The sequence below is a fragment of the Gallinula chloropus genome (genome assembly GCF_964237585.1).
Source record: "Gallinula chloropus genome assembly, chromosome: 4".
Classification (NCBI taxonomy): domain Eukaryota; kingdom Metazoa; phylum Chordata; class Aves; order Gruiformes; family Rallidae; genus Gallinula; species Gallinula chloropus.
Genome location: NC_140088.1, coordinates 25,820,190 through 25,844,703, shown reverse-complemented (window position 1 = coordinate 25,844,703; position 24,514 = coordinate 25,820,190). Strand labels below are relative to the sequence as shown.

Here is a 24,514-nt window from a genome sequence, read left to right as displayed (position 1 = left end):
CCTGTGCATTTGGGATTTGTGAGTGCAGCCAGGAAGATGTTTTTACAAACAGGGCAATGGCACGTCCAAATATATTGCCACATTTACCTGGTTTGGATTAAAATGGGGGATTTGTCATGAAATAGGGTCTTATGTGAAAATTTACAAATTAGTCTTTTTTGAAATACTGTGAAACTGCCCCTGCAAAATTGAAAACATAATAACTTAGTATTTGTAGAAGCTGTGAAGTTATTTTAATGCCCACGCCACATACATTTTGGATAACTGATTCTGCAAAATTAAATCAAAACACAAATTAAGAAAATATTAAAGCTTTGCTGCTAAGTTTAGGACTAAACACATGCTTAGATACTTGGCATATCTACATGGAAGAAAGGCAGATACTCTTAACCACTTTTCTGAGATACTGAGGTTCCTGAATGAGAAAATAGTGTGCTCTATAAACTTAGAAAAAAGGACAGTTGTACAAATGGGAGGACTTGTCTGATTTTGCATCAATTGCTCATGCTTAGCCAGAATATATGATGTTCTTTCCATAATGTATTCATATTTCTGGTCCACTCCCTGTGCTCAAGAGGTAAGGAAGAAGGGCAAGATCCCTCCCTCCTCCATGCAGTATGATATAATGGTAGCTTACTCCATCAGCTGAAAATTCAATTTTGCCTTGAAATTTAACATGATTTCAGACAGCTTCGAGCTCCTTTTGCAATACTGGAGGAATACAAAGGCATGCAGAGCTGAGAATTGGGACCATGGGGTGTTTTACACTTGTGGTAGCTATACATGACTGTGAAAAAATGTTTTAAACCACTGAACTACTATATTTAATTTTTTTACTCACTCCATTTAAAAATAGCTAAGCAAACTGACTGATGCTTTCAGCATTTGTGACAATAATTTTCTCATTGGCAAAGATTTTCCATGTAAAACTGCAGCCCACAGTGACTTTTTACAGCCTTGCTCTAAATTCCTGAAAATAATGTTTTACTATATAATGGAAATTGTGACAAGCCCTTAACTATAACTGTGCACCCTTATGTAAAAATTAGGACATTGTAACAGTGGTTGGTTGTACAACATCAGAAATTCTAACTAGAATTTGTTTAAATAAAGGCGCTACTCTGTAAGAATCAGTTACCGTAGCATGGGAATAGAAAACAAGAAAGCCTCACTTTTAGCAGTAGGAAAAAATACCTAAGACGGTTGAAAATCAAAAGGTAATGCTTGTGGGGACATCCAGATACATTATTCTGAAAGTGATAAGCCTTCTGTATGTTAAATATTAGTTTCTTGAGAGGAATAAGTTTCAATGCCATGGGAAGATCAGCCCACATACTCCCAGCCTAGATTTTTCAGCAAAGTGGAAGTTGCCCCTTTAAAGTCTTACGGGGATGGTGGCAACAATGAGATTCATTAAGTGATGGCCATCACAGAAGTGATGGCATGATTCTATAAGACAGAATGTCATATTCCCGCCCCATTTGCAGGCATTGAGTTACTTCAGTGCTGAGGCGGTAAATCTTACCCAACACAACTGAAATACTCTGCCAAAGTATTTTACCTCAGACTCCTGGTCTGTTATGAGTTACTCGGAAAAATGTAAGTGTATCACTCTAGTATAAAGCACAATGAAATATATTCATGGGTGTTAAAAAATGGCAACTGCAATTAATGAAGGCGACATTTTAGCATCTTGTCTAATTAAGCAAGATAATAAGTAATTTTAAATAATAAAGATGCACTTAGGGGATTTTTTTTTTCTTAAATTAAAGACATAGAAAAAGAATTCAGGGGAATAAAAATTCCAGTACTTGAGCTTACTGCTTTCTCTCTGGAAACACTTCTTGTTTTCAGACAGCTTTCACTGTTTTCTGATTTTCATCTTTCCTCTCTCAACTGCCATAGCAACTATTACAAATATTTATGTGTGACAAATACTGGCATGGAGAGGCATTCTTCCCTCCAGTATTTATGAAGCACTGTCACAAAAGTAGGTGATGCTTTGTCATGCAGGTACTACCTGCTGTTTACACCTCTGCATAGGAGGGTGTTAAACAAGTTACCTCACAGTTCTGGATTGTGTTGACAGCCTGGCAAGATTGATCTGCCTGCAAATATATGGATCCCTTTCACCTACCTCTTCAGCTGCTCAATGTCAACCTTATTTGGACTTAAGGATCTGTGTCACCCTTTTATATAAGCATATATGGGCATATATGAGCAGTGCTCCTGTAGAGGTGCTGCTTCAAGAAAGCACTGGTCTGGTTTTTACTTAATAGTTTTGCAAAACCCAGGCAATTGTCATGATGTCTGTTCTATGACCAGGGATGGAGAAAATGAAGTTTTGACAGATGGACAGATGTTTGGAGCTGGGCAAGGTGGTAGTTTTAACTCACCCTTAGGCATAAGCCTTGTACTCCCTTTGTAACTCCTCATGTTTCTCCACACACAGTCAAGAAATGACCTTCTGCATTGAAAAGACTCCCTGTTTTTCCCCAGCTAGATCATTCTCCTCCTCATGATTCCACATTCACTGCTTCTGCTGCTATTGCAGCCACTCGTTGTTCACCATGTTATGGCAATTGGTTAAATCTGTGGTGATGCCTAACACCATTTCTTTCTTTCTCTGCCAATGAATTTCATTTGCTTTTGGATAGGTAGAATTTCTCATTGTAATGCAACATGCCTTGCAATGTGGCTAGCCCAACTCAAGGATGAATGGGAAGTGCTAGTTTTATGGGCACAAAAAGACAGACTGCTGTTAACTGCTGCAAATACTGAGCAATTCATGACTTTGTATGTTGGTCAGGAAATATGCCATCTGAAATGCTACCAAAGTGGGTTCTTAACCTTACTGCAGAATAGAAATATGTTCTTTTAAAAGCAAGTTGAGCCTGTGCTCCTCCAAAATCTGGTTCAGACCAAAAACTGTGTCTATCTGAACTGGAATTAATAAAATCAAGCTAGGGCTTACTACTGGAACCAGAGTATTACCATCAGTGATGCAGCTCACGGTCTGCAACTGGCTTGCCTGCAGCCTACTTGGACCATGGTCAAAGATACCATGATCAAAGAAATGAGGCTTAAAGCTATATAATCTCAAATGGTGACTTGGTCTGTAAAGCAAGAAACTTACAAATTAAAATAAGAGACAGCAGGTAATGAGTAGGACCAAGGCACTAAGGCAGACACAGGCACGAAGTAGGCTGCACAAGACAGCATCCAGGAAGGGTTCGAATGTCTCTAGAGATGGAGACTCCACAACCCGTTCGTCCCAGTACTCTGCCATTCTTGCAATAAAGAAGTTCCTCCTCATGTTTAGTTGGAACTTCCTATATTCAAGTTTATGCCTATTGCCTCTCGTCCTGTCACTGGGCACCACTGAAAAAAGACTGACCCCATCCTCCTGACACCCACTCCGCAAGTATTTATAAGTATTGATAAGATCCCCCCTCAGTTTTCTAGGCTAAATCAAGAAAACTACCACATGAGAAATAGAACAGATGAAAACAAACAGGTCTCAAAAGAAGAGTATGTTGTCCCAAATGGCAAACTGTGAGGCTTATGGCTCCTGAAAACACGGAACTAAAAGTAAAGTATTAATATGGCATTTTCATCTGTTTGTAATTGCTTTTTAAGAATGAATTTAGCTTCACAATGCATCCGATTTTTTGCTTGGGAAAATGGGACACAGAGAAGTTCTTTCTCTTTTACAAAATCACACAGTGAGGCAGTGGCAAAACAATAACATTTAGATGGTTTTGCCCTGAACCCAGGGTCCAATCAAGAAAACTGTATTTTAACAGATCCAAAACTTTGGCAGGAATGACAATCAGGTATTGAAGAACTTGAATCCCTGACTGTGACTGCTGGAGGAAATAACACTGCAACCTGAGCTAAGGTAAAATCAGTAATTGCCAACAAGAACATTAAGTCTCTTCTGTGGATTTCTATCTACTACTTCCTACAAATTTCCAAAGCATTTGACCACAATCACAAAAACAGAAGGATCCATAAACATAGAGCACGTTATACAAACACAAGATCCATAAAAACAGGCACATTATATGATTCAAAAGAAGCAGCACTATCACCAAAAGTGAGCATTTGTGAAACGAATACATCATTTTTACAATTTGAACCAGAAGACTGTACTTACATCATCCAATATTCTCGGATAACTAAGAACTAAATACTTTAGTTTCCCCCACTTGGAATTTAATCAGGGTTCACCTATAGGTCCTGACTATATTATACACAGTTAATATATGTCAGTCACATTCAAAAAGAGGGTTTAGCTGTTAAACTGGATTAAAAACTGTCTTGGTGTGTTCATCCTAGTTAGCTGTATTTCAGTACTGATAATCTCAAATGTTCAAAATTATGGAGCTACTTAGAGAAAGAATGATTTTTCCTATAAAATTTTTAGATTTGGAGGAAAAAAATATAATCTTGTTTAGTTCTATAATTGGCTGTTGTTTATAATTTTGCATTGCAGTCACCAAACTTTTATGAGGCTCTCAAATCATGGTTTTGAATTATGCTAGCTGCAAATGTATCATATATTTTAACATGACGACTGGGATTTCCAGGTAATGATATAGGTCTAATAGCTGTGGATTATTCATCAATGGTGTCACAGTCAGTGGCAATGTTTTTGAATACAGACTGAGCATGATTTTTAACATAGTTACCCCAGTCCTGCTGGTGGCTAAGGAAGTAATGGAGATGTCACTTTATGTCATATTCAATACAAATTTCTTCATGATTTCCAGCTGATAGATCATTACCCAAGCTTTGAATACAACTTCATATGCTAGGTCATCTCAAAGTAACACTTAGTTATCATTAATCTTAAAAAAAGGTTTCACTCATTGCACAGGGACAAGAAGTTAAGTTTTAAAAGTACTTTGGCAGTATCCTTTCATATTTATCTTATAACTGCCTAGAGCCAAACTTAAACAATTTCAAGATTTGTCTTATAATTCATGATTAAAAAAAAATAGAAAAATCGTAGCTTCTGATTAATGACCTAGTACTACAAGCACTCCTAAAATTAAAGGAAAACTTGAATCTCCACCTGTCAAACACAGATCACGGCCATATGTTATAGAAAAGATAGAAAGAGTAGAGAGAAATTGCTAGATACTATTACAAAGGCATTCCATAAAACACAGAAGTCTGATGATATTTCTTAGAACAAATTACTTGAGCCTTAAAGATTGTGTCAAAGCAATGGGAAACAGTAGATCCTAGATTCAGGCTATGTCGGCTGCCTGCTGGGATGAGGCAGACATGTACCATGTCCCTCCACATTTTAGTTTCCTTTGGAAACACAGGTGTCCAGGTAGGCAGGTGGGCAGGGAGTAGAACTGCACTTCCACAGCCCCCTTGATCTAGATCAGTTGAAAGATCAGGGTGCAGCCCAACCTGCTGCTCTTCTGCTGGTTTAGAGAATATGTCCCACAAAGAGTGGCTGATGGAACTGGGGCTGCAGAAAAGGAAGCTGAGGAGAGACTTTATCTCTCTACAACTACCAGAAAGGATGTATATGTGGTGCCTGGGGACGTGGTTTAGTGGTGGACCCGGCAGTGTTAGGTTATCAGTTGAACTCCGTGATCTTAAGGGTCTTTTCCAACCTAAATTGTTCTATAATTATAAAGAATAAGTTGTCGAGTTTCTTAGTGACCCAGTGTTGAAACAGATATATATGAAACACAAAATTATAGCAACACATATAAAAAAACTTTGTGACATGACAAGTCTAGAGAGATCTGCAATAGTTTCATGACAATTAGAAGCATTAATATTCCTGAAGATAGAGTCTGTACAGTACAGAGGCCACAGTTTAACTGCTGAAATTTCAGCAGCAGTTTTTAAAGGACTTGTACTCTAAATGATACCTTGTTAGAAGTATCGTATCTTAGCTTCCAAAGATAGGGGGCAAAATTTGGGTGATATTATAAATGTCTTTTTTTCATATATTCAGCTAATATCTAGGTTCACCTTGTCTATGAGTAGAAGGACAAGTAAGCAACTGAGTTTTGAACTCCCGCCAATGTTTTTTTTCAGATCAGCAGAGGTATTCATCCAGCACCTCTTTTCCAGAGACATCTCTTGGCTGCTAAACAAAGTCTTGAAATCTGAATCCATTGACGAACTCAGATTTCCCATGTGGCAACACATCACGCCTCAAACTGTCCCACTATCTCTAGAAAGACATGTAGACTGTCCTTAAACTGGCACACATCGCTGTAGCTTGGGTTACATATGTCAAAGCTTCGTCCTGCACTATCCAGTAACAGGGGGGTTGTCAGTACCACGAGGTGTATCAAGATACTAAATTAAGGGCACTAGAAAGAGAAAGCATGAATTGAAGGAAATGAGCCAAACCAAGAAAGTCATCAGGGACTTGATGTCATATGAACCAGCAACTGTGTATCTGTAAGTATTCTGTTGCAACTTTTCATCCCAACTGAGGAAAAAAATATCCTTCAACATGTGGAAATATGAGAGGTTGCTGCAAGATGGAAATTCCTTTATAAAACAGTTTATAAATAACTGATTAGTCAACAAGTACTTCTGAAAGTCCATGTATCTGATAAGTCCTTATTTCAGAAAAAAAATCATTGCAAAACACTTGTCTGCAATTAATTTTTTACCTACATTATGTTAGTTATTTTTCTGCTTAAAGACAACACAACAGTGGCCAATCACATCCAATAAAGGATGAAAATACATGATAGCTCCTTTTTTTTAATAGGGAATTAGTAAAAAAAAAAAAAAAGGAAAATCTGAAATGTCTCATTAAGGTGCTACTCTCCTTCTGAATATTATTTGTAATAAATGCCTGATGAGCTTCAGTTATCATCTTATACTCTTCTGGAGACCTGAAACCTTGACTATATCAAAATACTTGAAAAAAGTTAAGCAAAAACCATGTCAGCATGTGCTCCTGGTACATGTGTCAGATCTATGTGATAACTTAATCATGATATTAAGCCAATAAGTAGCAATATTTTGCTGAATTAAATTTGAGAGTTAACTGTTACTCTGTATGGATGAGTCAATAAAGGAGCATCTAGGAAATGAGCTTCTCCATTGTGTACAAGACTTTGCCCAAAATACTTTTAAATTTAGCTTTTCTAGTTTGCCTAAAAACTGATTAAAAATAATGTATGTTGGCTGGCAAGCAAGGAGAATCAGGGCTCCAAGATGATTTAGCACAGGCATATCATTTACTACCTATACATAAAAAAACCCCCAAACCCAAAAAGCATTTACATGTGCTGTTGTTGTCAGACTTCAAAATGAAGGGACAAGTTGCTAGACCTTACCCGAAGCATTTTTTTCTGGGTCACAGAGAGACAGAACATAATATCTGCTCATAGAAATCTTTCTCTATACAGAAAATACTAATGCCTTTTTATCAGAAAAATTCTGCAACGGTATTTCAAGAAGCATTTGCAAATAATTATTAGTCAACAATCACAAGTTTGTTCATCCTATCCCTACCCAAGAAAAAAAAAAGCACAGTTTGAACCTTTCAGATGTTTAGATACTAATGGAAAAAAATGGAGATGTTTTAGCCTTCTCTCAAGAACAGGGTCATAACTAGAACCTAGTCAAGTTAAAAAAAGAGCAAAATTATTCTCAAGTGGAAGTAAATTGAGAGGATGACATTTGCATAATATTGTATCTGAATAGTACATTAATCTTCCTATCATGACCAGTAGGGTTCTACCTCTGTCTACATCATCTCCTGTAATGTATCATAGGGTAGAGAAGATACTAGTGACATCCACTTCCAGAGCATCCCTAGTAACTCTGCTAGAAACTAAACTCAGTATTGATAAATACTGATTTCCACGTGTGGTTTGACACTGTATGCCTGATATATAGATCTCTCACTGAAATGAGTTTAAATGTGCTGAAGATTTTTATCTTGAAAGACATTTTCAAGTAGACAATGTGAAATATTTTTCCATTATCATTTGACAGCTGCCTGTCAATAAAATTGTGCTTGCTATATCCTGAGCAGTTTGTGAGTGCACTGATGCGTAGATGTCTTAAAAAGCTCTAACTTTCTTCAAAGTTGCTAAATCCTTAAAAACTGATTAAAAGATACATATGTATATATTGCCTTGCTGAAATAATTTCTGAAAGCTTCCTACACTGTTATTAATTATATAAAATGTAAACACTTAATTGACAGCTGCTGGATAAAAAAAATTGTGTTGCAGAAAAGCTTATAGGGCTGTACCATCCTTTTCATGTATCCACTCTTTGATATGGACTTATTAAAATCTCATAAAACCACACAGAAATCATTCCAGTGTTACCTTGGGATGGAAGCTAGAAATACTCATGAAATACACTGGCAGCATTTCAGCCATAACATTCTGTGATGCAGTGTTCAATAACCCACAGTTAAAATTGCAACTCACCTTCTGCATCTTCTGGCCTTGTAAGATCAATGACACCAGGGCCCAGTTTTCCATCTTCATTGGGTTTCCCTGTTAACTGTGGGCCCAAATTTTCAAACCTTGTTCTTTCCTGGAAAAGAGCAAAAGTAGTCTTAACGTACCACATAAATTAGTTCTTATTATATGCCTGTGCATATGTGTATGCACTGATACATGCCTTATTTTTAAAATCTGAACGAGTGTATTTAATTAGACTTTTAAAAAAGGACAATTTTTTACAGATTCCAAATGTTTGCATTTATGAAAATCAGTTTGAAATGTGAAATATATACAGAAACTTTGAGATTATTTTGATCTGCAGTGCCATAATGCATAAACCATTGTACATGCAAATACAAAACACTCTTGGCAGCAGACAGTGCTGATCGATGCTGTTCACTTTGCCTTTCCACTTATTTTCTAACTGAAACTGGAAAAGACAATCAACATTTGGGAGACATGAAAATTCAGAAGTTGAAAAAAGAATTTGTATTAAAACATACGAGTTATTTAATGGAAAAAGCACTTTTTTCCCCACTATGAGGTTCAAGTTTGCATTCATACCTCTGAGAAAACACAAGTCTGAATTTTATACAAGAGGTTTTCAAAGACACATATTTGAAAGAAGGAATAATAGATTACAGAACTGATACTATTTTGTCTAGGAATTTAAATTGTATCTATGTGGAAAGGGAATCTAAGGACATTTAAAAAATATATATATAAAATGCACACTCCTAGAAAGAAAGCTTTTACGAGCTGGAGACATCCGTAGGAAACCTGGAACTAGAAGGTGGAAACTGAAAGGTATTTTATATGTTAAGCCACTTCTTCAATCAAATACTGGACAAGGGCACCATAAATGACAGCGTAGTGTTGTCTCACAAGAGTAATCTCAGTAGTATTGCATATCAGTAGCAAAGCGTTCAATGGTTATCTTTAATTTAGCATTCTCATTTGAAGGAACATAGCATGTTTTCCCTCTTGCCTTGTTGTTACCTCTTCAGACTAAACTTGGCATTATGTTGTACTTGTGAATGAATGAAACCTTGTTGTTCATTACTATGAAACAATATTAAATGTCATGTCAGTTTGAATTTGCAGACATGAAATACCAGCTTTCAGTTCTACGAACAGTTTCTACATGTTATACTTAATGCATTATGCAGAAGTAGAGTGCTGATTGCTGTTCAGTCTATTGTTCAATGACCTAGTTCTGTGCTTTGCACACTAGACATAAGATGAAAACATTAGGAGTTTCTCTCCCTCAAGATGGTCAGAAACTTGGAAATGTTCCTAAGGTGAAAAGGTACTTGGTGGCCTTGACTCCTCATTTGCTCCACCTCCAAATACTTCTGCTTTCCAATGTGAGTATTTTTCTATTATTGTTATTTTTCAGTAATAAAATCCCACGAGGCCAACAACTGAGGAATTCTTTTGATTCCTCATTCTTTTGATTCCTTCAGCCATGTTTTTTTTTTAAAAATAATTTTCTGTTTAATTTGTTGAGTAAGACAAGAAAGCACAACCTGACACTGGATTTGCCACAACATGCAGCTGAGGCAGTTCCAAAAGTTCCTTAGAATCTTCAATTGTCGGGCAAAATAACTGCATTTTATATTTGGTTAACTTCTTATTTTCTTCTGTAAAATCTATTGTTGACAAAGAAACTCAAGGAACTCACAACAAAAGAAAGAGTCAGAAATGAAATGCAACTGCAGAAAGGCACTGCAATGCTAGATGCCCGATATTTTACTGAAATATGTTATGCAATAGAACAGTACACCTTAATCATCAGGATGGTATCTGTTTTACTGGTAGATAGAATTAAAAATAAATTTGTCAAGGATTCTGCATTCCATTGCAAAGGGCTGATTTGCAGTTGAGATAAAAACAAAGATCAGTACTAAGAAAATAGCTTTTGGCACATATATTGTGCTAAAAGCCTTTTCTTAAGGATGTTAATACAGCACCTGCAGTCTTCTTGGAAGAACAGCCTTCAAGTGTGTTTCAGAAGGAGAAATACCTTTCTGCTATAAAAATCAACAGGCCCTGCTACATATCAATATGCACATTTGAAATATCTTTCTAGTCATTCATTCTCTTTGATTTTACTAGAAAATATTCTGTTAAAAAAAAAAAGAAGAAGAAGAAAGAAAGTTTCTGAAAGAATATCAATATTTTGACATTGAAGGAGAAAAGGGAAAATTACATGATAAGGTTCAGGAACAGTAAAATGAAAGCACTTATACAATAAAAATGCCTACTCTTGTCAAACAAAGGAGATGTACTTATAGTTATTTCATAACCCCCCCCAATTCATAAAATGCTGTAACAAAGCTAGCTATATTTAAGTCTTTGAAATGCCTTTTAAAGTCATTCCTTTGCTTGCTTTTTTTACTGAAAATAATCTTCACAGTGATCGTAAAAAGATTTTCAATATTTGCATTGGGTTTAGAGAAATTCAGAGAACTGTAAAAAAAGGAAAAATGTTCCTTAACATTTCTATCTACTAGGTGCCTTTACAATTCCATGGAATACAAAAAAATTCATATGAAATTTATTATTAGGGAGGAAAATTGTCCTACTAAGCTCCAATCCTTTTTTTATGGGATTTGTCTGTGTCCCCATCTTGAATTCATCCTAAAGAGAATAGCTACTTGCACTAAAAATCATTTCAAAGTATACCTTTTTCCTGGTATGAGCAAGGACTGAGAGGAAGATTGATTCTGTACAAAATATTCTGATATGAACAAAAAAACCCCATACTTTCATTAAAAGTAAATGGCTATACGTAGCTGCATCGACAAATATGTTACCTACACATGCATTACATTTTCCCACATGTATATCGAGCACTGGATATACTGCTACCTCCCTAACCTACACTAATAAAAAAGTGTGTTGAGTTTTTAATAAAGTGCTCCACAATGGGCAGTGCAGGTGCTTTGTTTCCTGTGAAAAGGTCTTTTGGACCTCTGTTTTGAACTGATTTTTTTGTACCAGCCATGGAGCATATAGTGTATAGTCACATTAAGTTTTCCCATTTAAATTTCAGGAAAAAAAGGTTTAGGACATGACAGTGACAACCCTTTCTCATGACTAGACAAACACAGTCAACTGGAGTTTGCACTAGAAAACTGAAAGCTCTTCCAAGCACAATTCAGGTCCTTTGTGCTTCTTTATATGTTAACACACAGTAAAAATAATCACTTATTTAAAATGAGAAAAGATTCTTCTTAGCAGCCAAATCTTAATTTTCCATTCTGTGATATGATTAGGCACTTATTTATGCGTTGTCAGTCACAAACATGCAGAAAACGTAAAAGTTATTGAAAAAATTAAAGTCTGCTCAACTGTCTTGCAGGACTGTTGGTTCTCTAAGTGCTTTGAAATTATGATGTATGAGGTAGATGTTGCATATTAAATAAAGATATTTAAATTATAAAGCCCCCGTTAGTGAGAGCTGATGAATGTTAAATGTTATGAGCCACAAGGCTGTGGCATCCATCATATTCACATATTATCACAGTCAGTGATGGAGCAGCCCCAGTGATGACAGATAGACTGCTAGATAGTTATCCCTTATTTTCAGAGTCGCCAAGCAAGCCTTTAAACCCCTTTGGCATTATTTTTAACTTTGCATTAAATTAGCAACTTTTCCATCACGTTCTGGCAGAAAGTATCAATTCTCTCTTCACGTGTGGAAGGTAAAAGAATGATTCAGTGAAGCAAGGAGTAAAGGGAAAGGAAGCAGTAGCCCCTACCTCTGAAAAGGCTGCAAACTTCAAATGACGAGAAACAAATATAAAATTGTGATCTTGTGAAAGAACAGCAATGAAACAGTAAGCACACAATAATGGCTTTTCTCTGCACTTAGATAAAAGCTGAATTTTTGATGTGCACAGTATATTTTCATAAAATTTTATATACTATGTTTTATACACTTATTGGCTATTCCATAATAATGTGTGTGCTAACAGTAAAATTGCTCTTAAATTTATGTGTGTTATTTATACGTTCCCACGTAACAATGCTTTTTGTTGTAAAAAATATTCTGTTTATTAATGTAACTTTACAACCACTGCATCCAAGATCCGTGGTAAATTAATGACATTTTTATTATTTTATAGTGTCATTAAATTTTTACTGATCACTCCATCAAACAGAAGCAATAAAGGCCATAATGCAAACTGGGACACTTAGATCAGGGGAGCAGGAAGGCATTCCATATAGTCTGAAGTAAACGGCTTGCTATAAATGATATTTATACCATCTTTAAGGATGTGAGAATACTTGGACAAGTTTGGCAAAACTGTTTCTGTAGTACCGTGGATTGTGTACTTAAATAACAGTTTACTTGCCAGCAAGACATTTTTTTTCAAACCATATACAAGAAGATGACTGATTGCATCCATCTCTCAAAAAATAATATACGAAACGTAATAATACACTGGGCACCCCTCCCTTCTGGATTACCAAGACTGATCCGACTATACCCATGCCTCAAATTATTTCAACATGCTTGCTTTTTCCACATCTGAAATGTATGCTTAGTCTGAAATGGAAAATGGCATGCATGCTGATCTTTGTGTAAAAGATTTAAAATATATATTTTTTTGCAAACAAATACTTTTTATTTCAGTAGACGTGTTTCCACAATGATGTAATACCCTTTATTTCAATAGTCTAGCATGGAAGCAGTTACCAACATTAATTTAAAGAGCCGGTTTCTAGAAACTGAATTAACACGGGTCATTCACAGAAGCCACAGAGCAAACGACTGAAGGGATATTATTTCTTCTGAGGACAGTACTTTAGTTAGAATGACTACAAATAATTATCACATGTTGCCTTTATGTAAGAAATGTATTTCAATTAAATTATTCCATACTAAATGTTCTAGTAGCTTATTTACTAACTGTGATCTATTCCCTTCATGTACCACGGACAGTAAACAACAGGCAAACAAAACATAAAAAGGGCACTTTCAGCTGAACACGGAGAAAATTATTCCCAGTCTGAATAGGGAAGAATCACAAAACATATTTTTCCCCCTGGAAAGTCAAGATACAAACGTCCCAAGCTTTTCCCTTTCTTCTTACTACTTTTTAAGGGCTAGGACTGAAAAGTTAAATTACCCTCCACTTAGAATCTTTTGCAACATCTTGGCACAGCAGAGATAATTACAAATTGACTTTCAGCCTTATCTCTGGATATTTTAGTTATTATAGGTGGGATGTTTAAACATTAACCTTATTACAACGTTGTCAATCATCCTACTGGTGTGCAGACATGCAACTGCTAGAATTCTTTGGATGGCAAAGAAGATTAACACAATAGCAGCATTAATTGTTAAAATTAAAAGCAAGGCCTTTGGTTTTACAGAAGTGTAGCGAACATCTAGAACTTGCTTTCATCATCACAGATAGTGGGAGTTGCTCCAAGAAACCAGAGAAATTAAATTCGCAAAGTAGGCAAACTTACTGTGGGAATGGGGATATTTTAAGATACAGCAAGATACAAAGTATATCTGCTCAAACCACTGATTTAGAGGTTATGCACATGAATGACATGACGAGTTCTATCATGTTGACACAACCTGACCTTACTTTATTTTTTATGTGAGTGAAATACTTGAATTCAATGGCCTCAGGAACCAAAGAGGGACAGTTGAGTGAATTTTTACCCAGACATACTGCCATTTTCAAATTTTTAAGGCCCATATATTATTCATAAACTGTTCCAGTACTATCCTTCCCATACTGAAAATACAGCACAAGCTAGCATCTCAGCCACGGAATGCAGATTTGTGTTACATCACAGTGCCTCAAAGCAAACAGCTTGCTTGAAAAGATGTGGGGAGAGACAAGCCATTAGGTTCCCTTTTAAATATAGTCTTCCATTTTAAAGTATAACTGAAAAGTAAGACTTGAAAACAGATAACAAGGAATTTACACTAAAATTTCTCCGCCTGACTGACAAGCTTCAGTTGGTTTCCAAGTGACGACATGACACAGGGAAGACCATCACAAGCAGAAAATACCCCAAAATTGTTCAGTAACAGAAAATTTCATTGTGATTGTCATGATATGGGACTTTCTTCTTTTAGAACCTAGTTTCTGCAGTCAAAATTGAGAAATGCAATTTCATCAAAAATTGCTGATTTTAAGGGTCAGAATTCCTAGAGCTTCTGGTTAGCATGAGTAGTAGATATCTTGATCTCCAAATAGAAATATGGAGGATTTAGATGAATTCCTTGATTATTGGGAGCATTCAGGACATACTAGAAAGTTAATAGACTTCAGTGAATTGAAGCTTTCCTTTAAAAAGATATGTATGTATTTAAAAATATTTTAAAAACCAAACAAAAACCAACAGAAAAGCACAAAGAACAGATAGCAAATGTTTCTACCTAAGTAGGATATTATACCCTCCTACACATGAGTATCGACATACTCGTAACTATTGCCACACTTCCATGCACTCCTAAGCTATGGATCTGCCCTGGTTAGATTACTTTCAACAGGATTATTGCACTTACTGAGCCCCCTTAACCAAATGCTTTATGTCTTTGTTCATATGGTTTTAATATGGTTTTAACCAATTGCAAGGTTATTTATAAGTTTGCAACTCCCCAGTAGTTAGAGTTATGAAGCGTTCAGGCTTAAGCATATCCAGTTGTGTGGTAACCCAACTACTGCTTTCATGCGGTTTCCAACTTTTTATTCATGCACAAAGGCATGATGCATGGCAGTATCTGAGAACTTTCTGATTAACTCTTTCTTTCGGCAACAAATTCATACAGCAGCCTACTGTAAAAATTAAACATCAAAAATGTAAAGATTTAAATAAAAAAAAAGAAAAAAATAATGCAAATTGTGGGTTTCTACAATAAACTGATGAGAAGTTATTACTCCTTGAAAAACAAAGGGACAATCAATTAAACTAACAGCTGGTAAATGAAAAGCAAACAAAAGGAGTTACTACTTTACACTCTGCATAACACGCCTGTAGAATTCACTAGAGGTCAGAAAGAGTCCAAAGCTTGGGCTGTCGCTTGTTTTTAAAAGAGCTGGATAATTTTATGACTGTTAATAACATTTGTAGTAACACATGCTAAGATAATCAAATCTCATGTTCCAGACTGTAAGATGTTCAACTGTTGGGGTCAAAGAGAAATTCCCTCATTCTCTCTGCTGTTCCTTTCCCTCCTGACCAACATCCACAGATGATTAACTGGGAGCCTTCTAGGGAGAAAAGTTAATTTTCTTTTATAACAACAGGTATTGCTCACTAGATTTAAGGGAGAACTGGTACATGGTATTGAACAAATCTATTTACCTTGTAATTAGAAAGAATATGAATGCATTTCAAAACCCCCACATTTTCTTTTAAGTAAAGACAAACGTGCATTTTTGAGAGACAGACAAAAACACAAATTACAGTTGACCTACACCTACTAGGAAACAGCAGGACTGGTTGGTTTTTTTTTTTACTGTGCTGTAAAGAGACTAATGGAATAAAGTCAATAGCTACTGTTGGACCTTCAGAACAATCATTTGAATTTCTAACATTTGACTTACACGAATAAATGCAAAAGGCCATGGCAAAACAAAGGGATTTTTTCCTAGTAGACTCAATACAACAGAGAAATAATAATACAAGTTTTTCTATATTTCAGTTTAATCTAGCAAATAACTGGACCTAGTCAGTTATGGCTTCTCTTTCACAAAGTATTTAAAAATGGAGACACTGAAATGTCATAAAAATCTACAGAAATATTTTTACCAAATTTAGACACCACCATGATTCTGTACATATATATGCACACTTCCAAAAACGTTTCTGTTTGTGACTAAATTTCATTAAAAGTGTTGTCATACATTAGAATCAGAACAGAATTTCAAAGATCAGTGATCTGGCTACTAGCTTCAAAACTGTGAATCTCCTTTTCTCTTAATCATCTAGTAATATATTCCAGGCTGAAAACACAGCTTTAGCAAGAAGCCGCAGCAGTATAACAACCAGCAAAACTATTCTAGGTTCAGCACAACAATTTTTTTGGAATGGAAAAAAAAAGGCAGAAAAGAAGACACCAATTTCAATTTCATTGTGGTGTTCTGTAAACCTCAACAGCACAAAGCAAATTCAGCTGCCCTCCACACAAAGTTGGGAAAAGAGATGTCTTAAAAAAATCTAGAACACACACGCAGGCATGCACACATCATGCCCCTGGTCAAACATCTTGAGAAGCCATATGATGTGTGGGTTTTTTTCAACAACATGGAAATGAAAGTGCATGCAAACAGACACATATATATGTTAATTTTTAAACCTATCAAAGTTGAGAGACAGACGATGTTCTCATACATACTTTCATTCCATCATTTCAAGAATGCATTACAATAGGCACATGTTCAGATTTTGTGACGTGATTAAACGATACTGGAAAAACTGATGAAAATGGACAACATGATGCAATAATTAATTACCAAACAGCAATAAGTTCACTTTTCCTACTCTACATATGGGTAGTGGTTATAAAGATTTAAAAGCAAATATTTCAAGTACTTTGCAAATATTTTTACAATTGAAGGACTAAAATTCAGGGGAAACCCAAATCTGAGTTTTGTGCATTTTATTATGGCAATTTCTGAATAGGAATAGTTTTTAGTATATTGTTAACTTTAGATTCGAGTAGCACCACTTGGGTAAATTTTCCAGAGCTTTGGAAGTACAGATATGTAACCCAGATAGTCTGAATGAGTCACTGGGGTTACCTGGGCCTTTTGTTCATTGTTATAAGCAATCCAGGCCTTTAGACTTGGCTGTTCCATGCCATTTTCAGGAAGACACCTGAAGGAGTTTAAGTCAGTGATGGAAAAGACACTTGAGCTTAAACGTTCATATTCGTATTTAGAATTAGATATGTAATCAAGGCAGTTAAGAAAATCCCATACTGTCTTCAAGGATATGCCTTGCCCTGGATGTAAATATGTAATTGCATACCATGCCATATAGATTAAGTAGGCTTTTTCTGTATTTATCAGTCTGGAGGTTTTTTGAATTTTGTAGCATTTTAAGTATGTTTTTTCAAGGTTGTATTTCATGATGGCTTCTTATGTATTACCCTGTTTATGCTCATCCCTTCTTTGTTATGTTCAGAGAGAAAAGAAACGTATCACTAAAGAATAAGGATGGATGACAATGGAACAATGATAATAACATCATTATGCAGTGTTTTGCCTCTTGTACCCCCATCACTGCCATGTTTTTCTGTGATTATTTCAGCCTCGGGAAAATGTGCTGCTCACTGTTTATGTCAGGAAGGCAAGATTACTGTTTGCATGATTACAATATCAAGATGTACATAATGCCTGTTATAATATAGATGTACCCCTCAACTACCTCCTGTCTTTAATCTTCTTTCAACAGGAAAAAAACCCCCACAAACCAGAAACAAAGCAAAAGAGTGAGCTGCAAATACTTACAACTTTGTATAGGCCTGAATCTTGTATGGTGCTGAGTACCTTCACTCCAGTCCAACAGCCTCAAGGATGTGGATAGTCACTACTTAACTCCAGGGGAATACTTATGTGTTTACATCAAGAATGGACTAATGCACTTCACTGAATCAGGGCCAAATTGTGTAGTTTTCATATGTTTATACTAAATCTGAGAATAAAAATTATATAACTTCTTTCCATGCTGAAAAAGATGTTTTCTCCTTCCTATTGATTACTTTTTTTCCCCTTTGAGGCCGTCTGGTATGAAGAAGGATTATTCTTATTTAGGAATAAAACAACAGAAGAACACAATCCTGGAAGTATTTCTGGAAGTGGACAAGAACTTGCATTAACAAGCTGATGGCAAAGGGAAAATGTGAAATTCCTATATATACTTACTTATCTTTCTAATACAATCAGAACTAAGTTGCTCATAATTTATGTTCTTTAAAATTGTACACAAAGAAAAAGGAGACCAAACTGGATTTATGAACACTATAAATTCATCAAAAGCAACAAAAAAAAAAGCAGCTGATAAAGTAGGATAAAGGTTCCATTTGCTGCATCTGACATGCAAATGCAGGCAAATACATACTTCCTGGAAAGCGGGAGAGGTTTACATCTCAGGGAAGGAGAACTCTTCCATGCAGGAAGTATGAATCAAAATAGTGCTAGAGAGAAAGTACTTTAAAAGGGTAACTGAAGACTATACTTTTTTTCATGCAGACTCCAGAAGCCCTTACACCTGAAACAATCTTAAATGCAAAATGAATACCTACGGGCTGAAAATATTATGTGGTTTTACTGCTGCAATATATGAAGACAAAACGGCTAGTCATCTATAGCTAATGCTACTGGCAAAAATCCATTCTCCAGTTTTTCATTTAAAGTAGAATGATTTTATAAACCGTGTTTTGTTTTTATCATGAAAAGCTTGTTTCAAGTTTCCCACATAAGATATCCATTAAAGTACTGTTCAGCTCAATGCAACAATGACAGTTTAGAAAATGCTTTTATACCTTAATAACCAATCTTGAATGGGAGTTTCAAAAGCAGTGGTTTCACCCACAGAACATATTAGCCACTTATGTCCCACTTAAGACCTATTTTTGACCTTGTTTTCAGCATAATCACAGACTGGGTCCTACTACATCTCTTCACATTTAAAAGAAACTTTTTCTCTTCTTCCCTATTCTCATTCATTCACTCTAGCTGACATATACAAAAAATTTCATGTGATTTACTGAAAGAACATTCCAGATCCTCATTCCAGCAAGATTTTTGCTGTTCTGTGGACAAATAGAGTCTGTGAGTAAGAGGGAATTTCCTGTCTCATACCTTCCTTACTCCTTTGTATACTTGTATACTTTATAACTGTGGTCATATTTTCTAGATATTTCTTACAGGAAAGAGAATAATAATGTCCCAGGGAAGCAATCAGTATTTTGGATCTTTTTACTATTATATACGTAGACAATCTTAATACCTACCACTGCACACTAGTAGTACTCAAATAATTTTTAAAAGGAGGTTGGTAACAGTATCTCCTTTCCAGAAAGGGGAAATTATTATCTTCTGGTTACCCAGAAAGTCAATGATTAAGCTGAGAACTGAACCCAGGACTTCTGAGCATCAGGCCAGTCGCTGGCTGTTATGCCACACTGCCTTTGCCGTAAATCTGTTTGATGGATTTTTCAGTCATGGAACATTAAAGGGTCTGCTCTTGTCTAATGAATATATTTAAAGAAAACAGTACAAACAAAAGCAAATGTAACAAATTATCTGAGACCTTCTGCTTTGATGTCACACTTGGATAAAGGATTTCCTACTGGAGACCTATGTATGCTTATACATACTGAAAAACATTTTAGCCAGTACCACTAGCTGGCATGCTGGTGTCTATTTATGTCTGAAAAGGGAACATAATCAGTTTTAGTTGGTTAAGTACAATCTGAGCCAACTTTTATATTATGACCAAAAGCTTGGCAGTGCAGTAGCAGTGGCAAGTAGCAGAAAATTGCTTACAGTGTTATTTGCCAGATTTCTTGAACGATTTACACTAGGTTTTCAAGAGAGTTTGAAGTATTAAAAACTTAAGATTTGGAAAAGGCTTGGACTGAGAATTTTTCGTTCCTAGTTGCAACAAGATGCACACGGGAGGGTTGTGATATACTATGACTGACTAAATGAAGCATTTTTTAATATAAACCGCCTGAAACATTTAGGAGTAGTTCAGTTTGAACTGTTAAGATATTTTTTTTTTAATTGAAGATTTGGAGACCCAATTGATTTAGATTAAATGCTCAGCCTTTCACAACTACTTGTTTAAGATTCATGTTGACGTTATACTAAATACAGCCATACAGTTTGTATTCCAGATAAATTGATCTGACTACAAGCCTCACTCTTTAGTATGATTCTTACACCAAGATAAATCAATATTTAATATCTCCTGCAACAGCCCCAGTAGATAATTTTAAACCTTTCCTCCATCCCAATAAGTTACCTTTAAAAATTCTTTATAGAAGGCTTTACAGATGACTTCTGAAAAACTAGTTTATGAAAAGCAGTCTGAAATTCATTAATTCAGATGGAAAAGGTTTTTTAATCTTGCTGCATTGTGCTGATCTCTAAATCCATCTCTGTTTAGCTAATTCTCCTGCTCAGCTAATTTGAAGAATAAATAAATACTTCCTGTAAATCTGTAACATAGATTTTAAACATAGAGAAAAATATCTTTCTACTGCTTGCTATATGGGACAAGATATCTCTAGGATGTGGACTTCTGCAAAAACAGGCTGACCTGACTCCCTGTGAGGATGGGTACTCCACATCAGCAGGTATCAGCCTCCACCCAGCTACAAACACAGTGCCACACCAGTTTACAGAAGCAGTGATAAGCAGCACCATGTCAGACTCAAGCACCAGTCAAATCCCAGTCTCCATCTTGAACACTAAAATCTACTGTCTGCTCCCTCTCCCCTCCCCATCCTCCAATTCAATAGAGTGGCTAAGAAGAAGGAAAAACATCTCTTCCCCCTACCTCAAATGTCTCCTATGGATAAGGGCCCCAGTGGGATAGGAGTCTTTGATATCAGAAAAATGCAAACAGCAAGGCTCAAGTTTGCTGCTTCTCAGGGTTTAGAAACAGAAACATAAGAGGAATTTCAAATCATTATATATTGCAAGAACTGGAAGGGTTGATGCCACAAGGAAGAAAAGAACAATATACTCTGGAGCTACCTGGTTGTATATCCACCATTTAAACTATAGGATCTTCATATTACTATCTGTGCCCTCCCTTACTCTTATTCTGTGTGAACTTCAAAGTGCAGTTTCATGGTTATGGCATGCAGCAATGAATCTCTTGTCCATACCTCACCCTCCAACCTGCTGGTTCCCAACAGAAACTGCCCACAACCCTTTAATTTTTCTGATTCAGCACACAATGAAAACGCAAACAGTGAAATGTTCCAGATTAAAAAAAGGGAGGACTTTCTGTTTTCAGTCATAGTTTGCTCCTTTACAATAGTTGCTCAAATTTCTATGCCCTTGGGGCAATGAGCTGCAGCCCAGGTTGCTGAGAAGTTCCTTGAGCTGCTGAGGCAGCCTGTGAAACCTAGATAGCTCTTGCCTTTCAAATCTAGTAAAAATCTTCCTTTCAGGAACTATACTCGCTTTGGTTTGGTTCAAAGCACAACCTAAAAGGATCTGATCCTAAATGAGTTCTTTCATCACTAAGAAAATAGAAACATTCAAGAAAAAAATAATGTGACTTGCAATGCAGTTTTCAATTTTATCTCTATTCCTTTGCTACTGATAGGCAATTAAAAACATGATGAATTGGGTATTTTGCTTATGGAAATCTTCAGTGTTTAGTTCAGTTGTGAACTGGGGTATATTTAGCAATAAGAACGCAATTGTATAAAGAACACACCGACTACATGGCAATTATATGTGAAATAATATTCCCTTTTCACCACTAAGGTATTAGTGGGAATTCTACAATGGCAATTGTGTGCTAGTCAATTAATTAAGAAGTGACACACAAAAGCAATCCCAGGATGTTGTTTTCACAAGACTTTATCAGAGTCCTAGCACAAGCAGTATAAGGATAATCCGGCAGGGAAGAGCAGCAACAGCAGGGACAGAAGGGACAGACACGACAGCAGATCACTGTAAACACTTCAGGAAAATTTCCCACTCTCTTATGAGAGAACGACAGAGACTTCCACTATCTAAAACATATTCTGCACCACATCAGGAGCAGTCTTAATACCACAGGAGTAGAGAACGAGAACAGCTGAAGGATAAGTAACAAGGGTCCTGATTCAGAGAGACACATGTACTGAAAACCATCCTCAGCCTAGCAAATGCTTTACATTAGGAGAACTTAAATGGGGTCATGAACAGGATATTGAGTGTTTTTATCCCCCTTTTAACTGGATTCTTTATGTTTTTATAACATATTCTCAGTTAGCTACAGTAAAATGGCATGGACGGAGATAAAGGGAAATCACTTGATAAACCAAGCAAATAGTACTCTTCATCTTCCCCTTAAAGGATAATTCTCACATTCACTACAAATTTCCCATATTGCAGTTCATTATTTTGCCTGTCCATAGCAGTGAGTATATACTGATAAACTACAGATGGCTTTTGCACTGAATGGAAATCCTGCGTAGCAGAGCACACCATTTGGTGCAGAGGACTGATAGGTATCCCAGTCCATGTATTGTCAGTCTAAAACTGCGCATATTAATTCAGACCATTCCTTGTAATCAAAGAGAAAAAAAAACATTGGGTGAAAGAAGGTTGGAGCAAACCTTTGCAGGAAAATAACTTTCTTGTATTTATAAGATTTGGGGGATTTCTGAAAGGAAACAAAAAACTGACAAACACTCCATCAATGAGATGTTTCTCGTGATGTAGTGTGATCTGTAGTGTGATCTTGAAGAATAAAACACAGGAGTTATGCAAAGGTCATGCAGGTAATCCCTTGATAAAGGGAAATCCCTTGGGAGGAAGAGTGCAGCCAGCCAGCCTAATCTTACTCATGAGTATTCAAAGAATTTGAGTGGCATCAGGCGAGGAACATGATTCTGGCAAGGAGCTGGCAACTGAATATGTTTTGGCAACCTTCTGAACCCTTGACAGACCAAGATGTTTTACAGTGCATGATGTATCAGTGATGTACTTCATGTACAGTTCTAATGAACATCCTCCCGGTGATTTGTACTAGTATCCAAAATACAGCAAAAGAGGGTTCCTCTGCTTTGGAAATGGAATGGAACAAGCATGGAAAAGTAGGATGAACTAAGAAAGAATCTGTATGTATATAAAAAGATAGTTCATCTGAATAGGAGCCATATAACGAAATTGTCACATAGCAATTAAACTCCAGGATGCAAAGAAAATGGCAGTGAGATAAGAATGCATCCATTGCCTGCTATCTCAAGCAGCCTTTGGCAAGGTAAGAGTGAAAGCATGTACCCAGCTAGTGATCAACATGGGTCTGACATTAAACCACAAGTGTCCACTTCTCTTACTGGCTGTTTAATAAATTGCTTTGGAACGGGTAGAGGTGAAGAGAAGATCTTTCCAAAACCTTGTCTCAGTGTTCTTCCTCAGTTAATGAATGTTAGCAAGTGGAAGAGAACTGAAATTTGATACATTTTTCCAGCCTTTCTTATGGAAGCATTTGCAACATGTTAGAGGCCACAGGCACAAAAGCGAAATACTGAGAAATTAACGTTGTTTGTAGATTTTCAGGATGTAAGCTGGGAAATTTCAGCTTGTGGGTTAGGCATACTTTAGGGTTTGAGTAGAACTATAACAGTTTACTATGACTTGAGCATGATTTTAGAACACGTAATCTGATGTTGAATATCATTTATTACCCTGTTACACATTTGCAATTGAGATAGACCTGTTTATGGAGTTAGTATTATATGACTACAGATAGACAAGCTATGGGTAGTGAACAATTTATACAAAAAATATAGTTTTTCTTATATTTGCAAACTACTCCAGGAGTATCAGCAATTTCTATATATGTATGAGTAACTTGTAAGTGTTCTAACAATCTAACCTTTGAGTAATGCTTGAACTATGCACTTAAATGCTCAATAGCCTGCTGCTTGTGATTTATGCTGTGGTTGGTCATCTAAGATAAATTATATTGTTTTCAATGCCTGACTCAGTGCTAAGTATTGCAACATTGCCTTAAACTACCTGAAAAAACCAACTGGGAATTCTCTCAGCCAAAAGACCTCCCAGGCAGTGGAAAGGCTTGACTTCTATCTGTCAATTGCTGCATCCATTTGCTTCAATATCACAGAAAAACCAATGAACCTGTCTCTGGCATGCCATCGGTAGGAAAAAGATGGCAGAGATAAGGCATAGTGCAGCAAGGCCTGCAGGACCCCTAGATTAAATTGCTGTGGAGTTCACAGAGTTCTGTAAAGACCTATAATTAGCATTGACACTGTATCAGGGGCTGGAAGAGCTCCCTGATACTCCATTCCTCATTTGGTCAGC

General features: G+C 36.3%; 1 protein-coding gene across 2 annotated transcripts in view; it reads right to left on the bottom strand.

Annotated features, from left to right (window-relative positions):
- Positions 1-24,514, bottom strand: part of SOX6 (SRY-box transcription factor 6) — a 238,176-nt gene that overhangs the window by 20,579 nt on the left and 193,083 nt on the right. For both annotated transcript variants that reach the window (XM_084263308.1, XM_084263307.1), the window contains exon 12: positions 8,448-8,556. In XM_084263308.1, the coding sequence (XP_084119434.1) occupies positions 8,448-8,556 (109 nt within the window). The remainder of the gene's footprint in view (positions 1-8,447; positions 8,557-24,514) is intronic.